At 37.9% G+C, this 14,862-nt stretch overlaps 1 protein-coding gene across 1 annotated transcript in view; it reads right to left on the reverse strand.

Annotated features, from left to right (window-relative positions):
* The window catches only part of Evi5 (ecotropic viral integration site 5), a 131,776-nt gene that overhangs the window by 61,108 nt on the left and 55,806 nt on the right, over positions 1-14,862 (reverse strand). The window contains exons 10-13 of the mRNA XM_090334201.1: positions 10,647-10,707; positions 9,467-9,520; positions 7,183-7,215; positions 6,498-6,644 (exon numbers count right to left, since the gene is read on the reverse strand). Coding sequence (XP_090190327.1) covers positions 6,498-6,644; positions 7,183-7,215; positions 9,467-9,520; positions 10,647-10,707 — 295 coding nt within the window. The remainder of the gene's footprint in view (positions 1-6,497; positions 6,645-7,182; positions 7,216-9,466; positions 9,521-10,646; positions 10,708-14,862) is intronic.

A 14,862-nucleotide genomic window follows, 5' to 3' on the forward strand; every position in this document is an offset into this window, starting at 1 on the left:
CCATTTCTTTTTATATTTTAAAACTTAAAAAAATCTTACTGTACAAAGCAGTGAGTTTCATAATGATATTTCCACACACATGAACAATGTACTTTGATCCCTCCTACCTCCTTCTGCTGTACCATCTCAGAGTAGTAATCCATTCAGGTTCAAACTGTGGCCCTCTGGAACTGATTAGCTTGGATAACAGTCACGCACTGGTGCTTAGCATTATGGTGCCACTTTAACTCATACTGCCTAAAGTTAACCTAAAACCCTACTTTCAATCATGTAAATTCTTACATTAAAAGCTTTTCATTTTCCTCTCTTGTTCAAGTGACATGTTTTTAAATTCCACAGTTTAAAATGTTATTTCTTGGCCCAGGAGTGTGGCCTAGTGGTAATAATGCTTACCTAGCATGCACAAAGACCAGAGTTCGATTCCTCACTACCACATATATAGAAAGAGCCGGAAGTGATGCTGTGGCCCAAGGGCAGTGCTCAGGCCCTGAGTTCAAGACTGGCAAAAAAATGTTATTTCTTTTTGTCTGTTCCACTTGTTCCTCAAACCTCTGCAATTCAGCTTTGTCCTCATCCTTGATAAAACCTCCAATCACTAATCATATCAATAAGAAAATCCAACTGAACTGGGCACCAGTGGCTTGCTTGTGCCTGTAATCTTCGCCAAACCCCAGCTGGAGAGACCTTGAGATTCTCATCTTAAATTAACTACCAAAAAGCCAGAAGTAGAGGTATGGTGTAAGTAGAAGAGCACTAGCCTTGAGGCAGCAAGCCTGGGACAGCACCTAGGTCCTCAGTCCAAGCCCCAAGAACAGCGCACACATCCCACCCCTCCCCGCCTTCACTGTACAAGTCTGACATTAAACACAAATGGCTATTCTTTTTTTGTTTGCTTTGTTTTGCTAGTCCTAGGACTTGAACTCAGGGCCTGAGCACTGTCTTTGGGTGTTTTCAAGGCTAGAGCTCTACCATTTGAGCCAGAGCACCACTTCCAGCTTTTTTTTTCTATATATGTGGTATTGAGGAATCGAACCTGGGTTTGCATGCATGCTGGCAAGCACCCTACCACTAACTAGGCCAAACTCCTGGCCTATCTTCATTATTTTTATGTATGGTTCTCCTTTCTTTGAACTACTGTAGTACTCTTACATTTATCTCCTGCTGTAATAATGCTATATTATTTCATATTTTATCTTATCTCTTGAACTAGATTGTAATAAATAGATATCTTTAAAATGCTGAAACTAAGTACTTCTGGCTACTGTTTTTTGTTTTGTTTTAGCTTTGGGGTTTTTTTTTTGACAGTCATGGGGCTTGAACTTAGGGTCTGTGCACTGTCCTTGTACACTTTTTGCTCAACACTAGAACTCTGCTACTTTAACCACAGTACCACTTCTGGCCTTTTCCGTGTATGTGGTTCCCGGAAATCGAACCAAAGGCTTCATGCATGCTAGGCAAATACTCTACCATTAGGCCAAACTCCCAGCCCTCTGGCTACTGTTTTTAAGTTGAGGAGGTTGGGATTCCATGCTATTTATGTAGCACATTAAAGAAATGTATATAAGTACTAATATTTTTTAATATTCAGAATGAGGTTAATTCCAGTAAGCCAATTTTGCTCATCATAAAATTTTTCCATACAGCCACGATGCTATCTAATCATATCCCTATCTATTTTTATTGATAACAAAAAAGTTTCACTAAGACTAGCATGCAACTTGGCCTAGCCATCTCCCTACCTCTTTATTCTTAGGAAGTCAAGATCTCACTAACTTTGTCCAGCCTTGTAATGAACTCTTGATCCTCCTGCTTCCACTTACCAAATACCTGGAATTACAGGTATGTACCACTATACCCAGCTATGGCCAATACTTAATGGATAAACATTCCTAATATGTCTACATTTCTTTTTTTGCTAATACTGAGGCATCAGTTCTGGACCTGAACTCCCTTAGCTTTCTTGCTCATGGTTAGTGCTATAGCACTTTAGCTAAAATTTTTACTGAAGAAAAGAATTTCATCAACTTTTCTGCTGTAACCCTCCAGGATGCAACGTCCTGAGTAGCCAGGATTATAGGTATAAAATCACCAGCACCAGGCTACAGACCTAAATTTGGTCAGGAAAGTAATACTTCTGTCAAGTTTTAGTTTATTTCAAAATTTACCCTGTCAATTTTAGATCCTTGCAAATTTGGTTCCTTATTAGCAATATCTATCATTGGTTGAGCAAAATGGTAAAAGCTGTGTTAAGAGAAGGAACCTGTGTTAAGGGAATAATACTAACATTAATACTAACAGCAGCTACCATGCAGCTGCTTGCCACATGGCAGACAGTACTTTATCAGCTCACTGGAGAATCGACAATCACCTATTATAATAACTACTGCTATTGCACACAGGGCAAACAAAGAGATTAAATATAACACAGAGGTTAAATAACTTGCCCAAGAAGACATGGCCAATGAATGGCAAAAATCATAAAATGACAATATGAAGAGATGGGGCTACGGATAATAACTTACATAAAATGAACTACTAAAGTTTTGGTGTCTTATTCTGTGCAGAAAACAAGTTTATACCCCATGTTTCAATGTTTATGACAACAACAGTGATGACCGCACTGTAACACCTACTGAGCTAATTTAATCTTCACTACATCTAGTACTTCTGTTATGCCCAAGTCTCAAGACGACCACCAAGAGACCACCGAGAGTCAAGAGTCAGACGTTCCGAAATGCAAAAGCAAGGCTTTATTCAGGCGGGCTGTCAGCTCGGGCTTGGTCCTACACTCCCATACAGCGGGAGCCTAGGAGAAGCCCCAAACAGCTTTTCTATAGGGCTTTTAAAGGCAAAGACCACAGATTTACATCAACACGGCAATCAGCTATCAGTTCAGGGCAGCGGGAGCTAAAACAAATGCCATCCCTTGAATTTACGCTTCTGCTTTAGAAAACAAATGCCATCCCTTGAATTTACACCAGTTCTGGTTAATTTTAACACAGATAGGTCAGTTCCTGGGACTTAATGGCACCACAATTCTGTTTCTTTAATTTATGTGCACTTTTGGGTCACTCACAGTTTACATAAACAAGACAGTTGCTGCTTCAGAATGGGGGCGCTTTTTTAGCTCTTCACTTCAAGCATCTAGAAGGTCAAACAACACCTAGGTATTGCTGTTATAAAGCCCAAAGTGTCAATGCTTAATTGCTAATACATATCGTATTAACTGGATACAGTGACTCATTTCTACCATTAGCTATGTGGGAAGCAAGCCTAGCAAAAATTCATAAGACCCCTTTCTCAACTAATAGTTAAGTACAGTACTATCATCCTAGTTAAGTATCATCAGTGCTTATCATCCTAGCTATGTGGGAGGTTGAGATCAAGGGAATCATGGTTCCAGGACAGCCTGGGCAAAAAGTTCACAAGATTCCATTTCAACATATATACAGTACTAGAATTTGAACTCATTACTGCTAGGTCATACATGAATCAGCCCTTTTACGCTCTAGGTATTTTGAGACATAGCCTTGCACTTTTTTAAGGGGGTTCAGGGCTTATACCTGAATGGCAATGTTCCTATTTTAGGATTTCTGCCATAGCAGAGAAGATAGACCTGTACAGCTGTGCCTGCCCATCGCCTGCAAGGCAGAAGAAAGAGCCTGCCTGTCCTTTCCTTCTCAAGCCCCTGCTTGCAATGCATCTGGGGGACTCATCTTTCTCTTCTACTTTTTATACTTCTAAATCCTCTTCAATTCCTACAACAATATCATCTCTGTACTGTGGAAGCACTCTAGCACTCTCAGTATTATTAGTGGTGAGTGTTCCTTGCCCTCGTCCCCTGACGTCTGGGTCTGCTCAGGTATGTTGGCACTTGACTTAAAAACCCAACATTCGGAGGGTAAAGGCAGAAGGACTGTGTTTAGGGCAAGCTGGAAGTAGACTAAAACCCCATCTCCCCAACAAAAGTAAAATGAAACAAAAATGAAGCTTCTTTATCAAAGAAACTGCAGGGTGGTCTAGCTATGTAGCTCAGGTTAGCTTTGAGGCTGCTATGTGGCCTTTGCTGACTTCAAAACTTACAACCCTCCAGCACTATGGTCTTTTTTTTTTATTGTAATTAATAAAAGGGTTACATGATATTTGCCAGATAGAAGGTGCATTAATTCACATACACTGATACCCTTTCACATGTCTTGGTACCCATTACCCTCCCCCCAGCACTATGGTCTTGTAAGAAAGTTTCTAGTAGAGTGTGTTTCACATTCAAATTAGTGACTTGATTATATAGTCCTTTGTTTTTACCAAATGACAACTGCAATAAATATTATGCTGGCACTTATGTAAGCCTACACAATGAATGACTTTCCTTCACTTAGAGCACTTTCTGGCAATGTATCTCTTCATGTTTGTTTAGATAAAAGCAACCTTATTCACATGAAGAAGACAGGAGAGTGTTTATTTACATAGTTTGTTTAGATAAAAGCAACCTTATTCACATGAAGAAGACAGGAGAGTGTTTATTTACATAGTAAGTGGAATCTGCCTTTTCAATCTCATGTTCTCAAAAACAGCCTCAGGGACTCTCTCTGGGGTTGGGTTCAAACCTCAATCCTTAGAACTTAGCCTCCCCTGACTAAATAGCATAAAATGCCCAGCTTTTATTTTTCCTTTTATGCTTTGGCATCATTGGAATTTCATAGAAAGGCATAATCAAATACTGAGTTCTTGCCTTTTTTTAGTATTTATAGTGCTATTCCTCTCATTTTTCTTAGCTATCTTCAATAATAGAAAAGTACTTATTATGGGGGGGGGGTGGGAATGTAGCTTATTGGTAGAGTCTTTGCCTAGTGTGCATGAAAAGCCCTGGGTTCGATTCGTTAGTACCATATACACACAAAAAGCTGGAAGTAGAGTTGTGGCTCTAGTGGTAGAGTGCTAACCTTGGACAAAAGCAGTTCAGGGAGAGTGCCCAGGCACTGAGTTCAAGTCCCATGGCTAGCAAAAAAAAAAAAAGATAACAAAACCGAAAAATACATATTATGGCTTTCAATGCTCCCTGTTTTGGGGGAGCAGGAAGGCAGTACTTAGGATTGAATTCAGAGCCTTGCATTTGCTAGGTAGGTGTTGTAACATTTGAGCCATGCCTCCATCCTTTTGTGCATTCATTATTTTCAGGCAGGTTCTCATTTTTATGCTAGGGTCAGCCTGGGACATACATGATCCTCCTACTGTAGTTCCCTGTGTCTCGGGCTAGATGGTATGTGCCATTGACTCTACTCACTGCCCTTTCCCCACAGCTGGGAAAACGGGTGAGTGCCTCTACATCCACTCCTGGGTTAAGATCAAGTCTAGAGAATTTTTTTTTTTTTTTTTGCCAGTCCTGGGCTTGAGCTCAGAGCCTGAGCACTGTCCTTGGACATTCTCAAGGCTGGAGCTCTACCACTTGAGCCTCAGCACCACTTCTGGCTTTTTTCTATGTACATGGTACCGAGGAATCGAACCCGGGTCTTCGTGCATGCTAGGCAAGCACTCTACCACTAGGCCAAACTCCTGGCCCCATGTCTAGAGAATTTTTATGCTTGGGATTGCCTGCTTATCAGGATGCTGGGATCCACAGGCTCATTTTTTTTTTCCTTTTAGGTTTCTAATTTCCATACACAGGCAGTTATGTTTCTTTCTTAATTTTACTGAATAAAACTAACGTCCAACTTTGCAGTCATTCTATTTGTCTTCTACACCTGTTTAGAGTTCCAAATGCAAAAACTTTTTCAACTTCTATTATAATCTAGTTCCTACTTTAGAACACAGAAAAAAAGAAATAATAGCTTTACAGTTGGGCTTTTTATTTCAACCCGCACAATACTGATTAAGATAATGCTAATACATTTTTGGCCATGGAAAATTATAGCAAAATCAATTGATACCTGAAACTAGTTATAAAATCAGCACCTGTTTAGAACTATGGGTTAGTCAACACAGCTGTTTTAAAGGATTGTTCTGCTCTTGGCAAAGGTGCTCTTGAAAAAAAAGCTAAGCATACAATCTAATTCATAATTCAGTGTTGTGATATCCAAGTCTACATAAGCAACAGTACTTCATAAGATATAAAATGCCACATGATCAAAGATGATTACATGCTAAGTGTTGGGTGATATTTCACCTGCACAATAAACAAAAACTAACAAGTTCAGATTACCTCTAAAACCTAAAAAGGAAGCCTGACACACACTGCTTATTTTGTATAACTTAGAATATAATGTAAGGGAAGAAAATATTATTACCTAGTTCTAACAAACTGTATAGAAAAAAAAAGGAACAAGGAGGTGTTAGGACACAGTAAGTCCCCTATGTATTACAGAACATAAATGATTGAAGAATTCAACTGAAGTAGAAAAGAATTAAAACAAGAGCACAGAGATGTGCTTTTAAAAAAAACTGGTTTATAAAGGGAAAGGACTGAGAAGAACGAGAAAGGCACTAGCAAGACTCCTTACCCATTGTTGCTGGTGCTGGAGCTTCCTGATGGTATTCTCAGCATGCTCCAGCTTAGCACTGGCCTCATCACTCTGCTGTTTGATGGTGGCCAACTCCCGTTTTATGAGGTAGTTTTCCTCAGCCTCCTGGGCTCTTGTCACTTGTCCCTTAGGACATAATTTTTATGTGTGTGTAAAGCAATTTAGAATAGATTCAAGAAAGACTGCCTTTTGTGAGGTTTAGTTATTTATTTTGCCATGTTAAAAAAAAAATCACCTAAGAAAACAGAACAGCCTAGATAATTATAAGCTAGCAATGTGTTATTGCTCCAGCAAATTTGGGAAGCTCATTTCTTAAGAATAATTCTTTTCGCAGTCAATAAAAGTTCAGTTCATGCAATATTACTGAGTTGTACATGCAGGACTAAAGTTTTTAATATAATTGTTAATGTCAGCGCCCACTGATTATCACTTTGAAATAATTACTTTAAAAAATAAGGTTAGCTTTAAAACGTGCAAAAAGTACCTATTTGAATGAACTAAAGTAACAGTCACCTAAAATTAAGTTTATGCCCACATACCACCCAAAAATTAATTCTAGCAAAATGCATGTAATATGGCATGCATTAAAAATACAAACTTCTAGGTTCAGAGCTGTCCTTAGAAGTTAGAGAAAATGCTTTAAAAACAAAAAAGAAGATTATACCTGTATCAATCTATCTGCCAAGGAAGCACTTTCCTACAAAAGGAAAAATTCAGATAGTAATATAAGAGAAAGGAAAATAAAAGTGATAAAATTAGGAATAAGAAGAAACAAACATACCCAAATTCCACCTACTTTTCACTGCTTTAAAATAGACATTTTAACTTTAAAATGATTTTCAATGAATGTGTATTTTTTAAAACTTAAAAAAATCAAAACAATGATAGACTAAAAAAAAAATCAAGTGTTTCTAGAAGAGATCAAGCACAAATTCCAAGTGCTTTTTCATTACCAAAACAAGTAAATACTGTCTTATGAAAGTATTACTTTGAATCTTTATTTTTATATAATCACATCATCAAACCATTTATGTGAAAAGCAGAAGGAATTCAAGTAAACAATTTCACTTACAAAGTGTAACAGCCATTTGTACAACAGCAACACCAAAAGAAACAGAACAAGGAAAATGACTGGTGAAATAAACTACAGTAATAACTGAGGAAGTAAACTTTTGGTTATAGAATTCAATTGATACTTAAGTATGTATAGAATTCTAAGTGCTAAATGACACACCTAGGCCACCTAAGCCAGTAAAAAAAAAAAAAAATGGCACTAGAAAATTCTAGAAGCAGTATCCAAACATTTCTGAAGGCTTGATGAAGAATGCTTTCTTTATAAAAATGTCTCACTTCAAAGATTTTTTAAAAACCTACCTAAGAAGTTGTATATTTTACTACAAACACAGAGAAGAATTTAAGTTAAGCAAATTTAAAAACAATTAAACTCAAAATTCACATGGGTGATCAAAAATATCCTCCAAGTAACTCTATTACAAAGAGAGAAATACACAGAAACTGTATTTGACTTAATATACTGTATATGCAATTATTATATCAACAGGCAAATAATAAATGTCCAGCCTTTGTGGAATATAAAACCATAAATTAAATTAATAAGGCTGAATGCGGTTTAGTGGTAGAGTGTTTGCCTAGCATGTATGAAGCCCAGTTCCATTCCTCAGTACCTCATAAACAGAAAGAAGCCTGAAGTGGTGCTGTGGCTCAAGTGTACTAACTAGCCTTGAGCAAAAGAAGCTTAGAGACAGTACCTAAGCCCTAGGACTGCCAAAAAAAGAAAAAAAAAAAAAAAAGAAAAGAAAAAAAAGGAAAGGGGGGGGGAAGAAGGGGAGGGAGGAAAGGAAGGAAGGAAGGCAGGCCTGAAATCCTTGAGGCTGAGATCTGAGGACTGGGGTTCAAAGCCAGCCCAGGCACCAAAGAATGTGAGACTCTTATCTCCAATTAACCACCAGGAAATGGAAAGGGGCACAGTGGCTCCAGGGGTAGTCTTAAGCTGAAGAGCTTGGGCAAAGTGCCCAGGCCCATAGTTCAAGCCCCACAACCCACAAAAAAAAAAAAAAAAAACTAAGAAAGAAAATTAAAAAATATATAAAATTATTGCTTTTAAAACAAAAACCAAATGAACACTGCAAGCCAACCTCCTTCTCAGTATTTCTAGGTATTAATCCATACATTTTCGGGGAAATCTTTTAAGGTATTTGGCAATATCTTAAGGGGTAAATTTAAACTCACTCTCTTTCATACATTAGAACCAAAAGAGTTTGTGAACTGAAATTTTCTTTTAAATAAAGTATGCTTTTATTAATTCGTTCGTATAGCATCAGAAACACAATTACCAAAGACATTATATCAAAATCACAATATGAGAAGTCCACATTTGCCAGTTATTTTATATAAAACAATGGGGGGAAAAAGGGAGTAAGTATATATCAAAATAAGTCTTGACAACCAAAAGTTTATTATAACTCCCTAGTATGAAAAGCAATATGAGAGTGAATTTGTAAACAAGGAATTAATTACTTTGACTAAATTATTTGACAAGTCTAAGCTAAAAAAGAACCACTGCTACAGTTAGAATGTGGCTAAAACACTAAAATGTGGTTAACATACAAAATGTAGTTATAACACTAAAATGTGATATAACATTTGAAACTCATTTTTCAAATGTGGCATCTGAATGGAGTCTCACCACATATTTTGAGGTTATATGTAAATAAAGGAGTGACATCAATTATGTTACTCAATAACCTCAATTAAAACTTCAATATAGAAGTTCATGGACTAGTACCAACTTATATTATTAACTAGCTTGATTAAATATAGTAAGCCAGGGAATCTACCACAACTTAAAGAGACATACACGCTCCATTTTTTGAGAATTTTAAACCAACTAAAAAATAATAAACATCAACAAAAATGTATTTACTTACTTTTTCTAATGTCTCAATGCGCTGCTTCAATAGCCTATTTTCAGTGCGTAACCTCTGCCAGGAAAAAAAAAAAAAAAAGTTTTGCTTGCAAGCATTCTAGAGAGGAAAAGATTCCTAAATCACAATCCTTTGACAAATACAAAAAGACTCAAAAGAACAGTTACATTACCATATGTCAAACTGCTAAAAGAAATCCTTAGCAAAAAGGAAATGATTTCCAATTGTAGCTGTACCTGAGTTTTACATATAGTATAGAATATATTAAAAAAAACTGGGCATGGTGGATCATGACTGTAATCTTAGCTACTCAGAAGGCTGAGATCTGAGGATCAAGATTCAAAGCCAGCCCTGGCACAAAAGGACCTGAGACTCTTATTCCAATTAACTTCTAGAAAATGGGAAATGGGATGTGGCTCAGGGAAGGGTGGTAGCCTTGAGCTGAAGAGCTCAGGGACAGCACCTAGACTAAGTTCAAGCCCCATGACTCACAATAAATAAATAAATATATAAATGCCCCACATTTTTATCTTTATAAGGGCGTATAATAAAATTTTCTTGGGGTTAGGAAAGGTCCTAGTGGTAGAGTGCTTGCCTAGCATGCACAAAGCCCTGGGTTTGTTTCCTCAGTATCACATACACAGAAAAAGCTGAAAGTGGTGCTGTGGTTCAAGTGGTAGAGTGCCAGCCTTTGAGAAAGCTCAAGGACAGTGTCCAGGTCCTGAGTTCAAGCCCCAGGCCTGGCAAAAGAAAAAAAAACAAAACAAAAATAAAAACAAAAAACATTCCTACCACTGAAAGGCAGTTATAATTTTACTTTCTCTATTTAGTCTGCCTCAGTATTTTCTGCTGTTAGCATAGGACAGATTACCTTCTCTGCCACTTTAACAATTATGCTTACGTGGAATGTAATTATCTTCCCTTTGGAGCTATTTTCTCCTGAGTAGCCACCAAGTCTCAGCAAAAGGAAGTTTCTCTTTTTTCACACTAAAGTGAAAGTAAGTTCAGTCATATGTTCCTGCTTTTGGAAAAACCCCTATGCTCTAGGTACCTCGTCAGTAAATGTGCACTTCATTGCTAAATTCACTACCGATGGCAACAACCATTAGCATGAGCTCATATCTATTGTCAAATAACTAATCAGTTTACCTTTAGTACGTGAAAAAACTCCTAAAATGCTTACTTTAATTTCAACTTGCTCTTCCATCTCTTTTGTTTTTATTGTAGTGTATTCCTTTTCAAGCCTAAAAGGAACAAGAAGTTAAAGATATATTCCTATGCACTTAACAAGATTATAAAATTGTAAAATACATATCAATATAAAAGGTAATTTTGTTAGTTTCCATAGGACTATAACCAGGTATTTGATGTGTGAAAAATCATTTTGAGCTGGATGCCACTGGCTCCTGGCGTCTCAGCTACGTGGGATGCTCAGATGAGGAGTACCTTGCTTTGCAGCAGGTCTAAACAATAATTTGACAGATTTCCTTCTTTAGCTGTATCTGGGTATGGTGGTACACATCCGTCATCCTAGGTGTATGAGGCTAAAATCAGAAGGGTTGCAGTTTCAAGATGGCACAGACAGAATAAGAGATTGGAAAGTTCATCTCAATGGAAGTAACTGAGTATGGTAGAGTACGCTTGCCATCCCAACTATAATAGGAAGCAAAAAAGTAGAAGGATAATGGTTCAGGCACACATTTAGGCAGGAAAGGAGACTCTTACCTCAAAACAACTAATATTTTTAAAAGGGGTGGGAGAAACAGGCATGATGGCTCAAGCCTGAAATCCTAGCCACTCAGGAGGCTGATATCTGAGGATCAAGGTTCAAAGCCAGCCCAGGCACTAAAGACAGTGAGATTCTTATCTCCAATTAGTCACTAGAAGATTCTTATCTCCAATTAATCACTAGAAAACCGCAAGTGGGGCTGAGGCTCCAGGGTAGGGCAGTAGCCTTGAGCTGAAGAGTACAGAGACAGTGCCCAGGCCCCCGAGTTCAAGCCCCATGACTCACCAAAAAAAAAAAAAAAAAAAAAAAAAATGGCTCACAGGTAGAACATTTGCCTGACAACTAGAGTTCAAATCCCAGTATTCCCATACCCCACTGCCAAAAGTAGAAGTTCAGAAGGTATAACATATACAACACCAAACACAGAACTGAGTTTATAACTCCATTCATCCCGTAACATATGAAGAAAAAAAATGTACTACCATTCCCAATAAATTTACAGATAATACCTGAACTAACCAAGGTTAAAAACACAGCAATAAAAATAACTATACATTTCCTGTGGAGATATACCAAAAAGTACACATATCTTCTGTGGATTTATTCCCAGAATTAAAGGATCGACCTAGATGTGTATTAGGAACATTAACAGAACACCTTCCTGAATCACAGCAGACTGTGTATACCAGTTTCCAGACATGTGGGTTAGGAACCTCTTACATTATTATTGACCTATTATTGTCATTCACCAGGCTGACTGAAATACACTATTTACCTGTTTTGCCATCCTCTAATCCACAAGAAATTAGAACCTTTGACAGAAATTGGAAAAATATTTATTATATGATCTCAGAGTGAATTTCATAGAAAAACTTACATTTTAATTCTGACAAAGGATTGCTACTCTGATGGTATATAATTTCTAACCAATGCTGCATGGCTGGGAGAGCGGCCTAGTAGAGTGCTTGCCTAGCATGGACAAAGACAGAAGTTCGACTCCTTGGTACCACACACATAGGGGGGAAAAAAAGTGGTGCTGTGGCTCAAACAGTAGAGTGCTAGCCTTGAAAAAAGCCCAAGGACAGTGCTCAGGCCCTGAGTTCACACCCACGACAGGCAAAAAAAAAAGAAAAAAAAAAAAGACTCAATGTTGGGTGCCAGTGGCTCACACCTACTCAGGAGGCTGAAATCTTGAGGACCTTCACAGTTCAACTCCAGATGGAGCAGAAAAGTCCTTGTGAGACTCTTATCTCCAATTAGCCACTCAAAAACCAGAAGTAGCACTATGGCTCAAGTGGTAGAATGCTAGCACTGAATAGAGAGAGACTCAAGGGACAGCACCTAGGTCTAGAGTTCAAGCCCTACTGAAGGACAGAACAGGACGAAAACATTTAAAAAATGAGTCTAAGCCAGACATATGTGGCTCATGCCTCTAAGCATAGCTACTCAGGATTCAGATCTGATGATCATAGTTCAAAAAAAGTTTGTGAGATTCTTACCTACAATCAAGCACCAGAAAACTGGAAGTGGCGCTGTAGCTCAAAGTGTTAGAGCACTACTGTTGAGCTGAAGAGCTTAGGGGTAGTGCTCAGGCCCAGGGTTCAGGCCCCACAACTGACAAAAAAAAAAGTCCAAAAAACAGATGAAAAATATTTACTCTTATTAACAATCAGGGAAATACAAATTAAGTTCAAAATAAGACATTTTACACTTAGCAGATTAGGAAAATAAATAATAACCAAGTGTTGACAATGTATTAGGACAACTCCCAGCCCTCTACCACCTATTTTTAATGTTGAACATATTTTAATTTTTTTTGTGGGTCATGGGGCTTTAACTCTGGGCCTATGGCGCTGTCCATAGGCTGGCTCAAGGCTACGGTCCTACCCCTGTAGCCACAGTCCCACTTTCCCTTTTCTAGTGATTAATACTGTACTATTGACAATAGCCAGGTGATGGAAACAATCCAGATGCCCTACTGCAGATGAATAGATACAAAAAAAAAATGTGGTGTATATATATACAATGGAATTCTACATAGCCAACAGACAAGACGGTATTTGCAGGGAAGTGGATGAATCTAGAGCAAACAATGTTGAGTGAGACAAGTCAAGACCAAAGGAACAACAGGCGCAGGGTATCCTTAATATGTGGCTACTAGATCCAAACAGTACAAGAGCAAGGACTCAGTATTTGCATACCCAATGCTACGGACATGGTACTGGAAATATAAACACTACTACATAGACATAAAAACTTATGACTCTATAGACATGTTTTATTACAGATTAATATGTATCTATAATATAAAACCCTTAGCCTAAGTTCTAAAAACTAAGTGCCAGTGATTGTATATAGAGATTCCCTTCTTCAATACTTGTTTGTTAAACACGTCATTGAAATATGATGTAAAAATCAATGTTAATAAATTCTTTTAAAAAAAATAGGGTTTAGTACCTTGATAACTCAGCCTCCTAACCATCTAGAATTATAGGTATAAGCCACCAACACTGTGCTAAACTGTCCCTTGGTTATCTCATATTGTTACCTTGTTGTCTGATATATTGTATATTTGTTTATTTGGTTACTTAAAATAGGATAGGGAAGGGAGGAGAACAAGATGAGGGGCGGGGGTGGGGGAAGGGAATTGGGGACCAAAACATGAGAAAGGGTATCAATGTTTGTGAAGTAATGCACCTTCTAACTGGCGAATATAATATAACCCTTCTATTAACTAAAATAAAAAATATATGTGGGGGGGGGAAACATTGAGCTGGGTGAGGTAGTTCACACCTGTAATCCTAGCTACTCAGAAGGCTGAGATCTGAAGATCAAGGTTCAAAGCCAGCCCGGCACAAAGGACCTGAGACTCTTATCTCCAATTAACCTCAAGAAAAGGGAAGTGGGTCTTGGCTCAAGGGGAGGGTGCCTATTAGATCCAAACAGTACAAGAGTGAGGACTCAATATTTATATACCAAATGCTATGGACATGGTATTAGAAATATAAACACAACTAGATAGACATAAAAATGTACCACTCCATAGACATAATGTTCAATTACATAGATTAATATGTATCTATGACATACAAACCCTCAGCCTAATTTTAATTATGTTGTAAAATCTAAGTGCCAGTGATTGTATATAGAGATTCCCTTCTTGAATACTTGTTGTTTGTTAAACACGTCATTTGAAATGATGTAAAAACCAATGTTAATAAATTCTTTAAATTTTTTTAAATAAAAAATTGGGGCCAGGGGCTGGGAGTTTGGCCTAGTGGTAGAGTGCTTGCCTAGCATGCATGAAGACCCGGGTTCGATTCCTCGGTACCACATACATAGAAAAAAGCCGGAAGTGGTGCTGAGGCTCAAGTGGTAGAGCTCTATCCTTGAGAAAGTTCAAGGACATTGCTCAGGCCCTGAGCTCAAGCCCAGGACTGGCAAAAAAAAAAAAAAAAAAAAAAAAATTGGGGCCAGGAGTTTGATCTAGTGTAAGAGTGCTTGCCTAGTATGCACGAATACCACATACATAGAAAAAAGCCGGAAGTGGTGCTGAGGCTCAAGTGGTAGAGCACTAGCCTTGAGAAAGTCCAAGGACATTGCTCAGGCCCTGAGCACAAGGAAAAAAAAAATTAAATAAAATAAAAAATAGCTGACTATATAAAATTAG

The sequence above is a fragment of the Megascapheus bottae genome, chromosome 6 (genome assembly GCF_031878675.1).
Source record: "Megascapheus bottae isolate mThoBot1 chromosome 6, mThoBot2.hap1, whole genome shotgun sequence".
In the NCBI taxonomy this organism is placed as follows: Eukaryota; Metazoa; Chordata; class Mammalia; order Rodentia; family Geomyidae; genus Megascapheus; species Megascapheus bottae.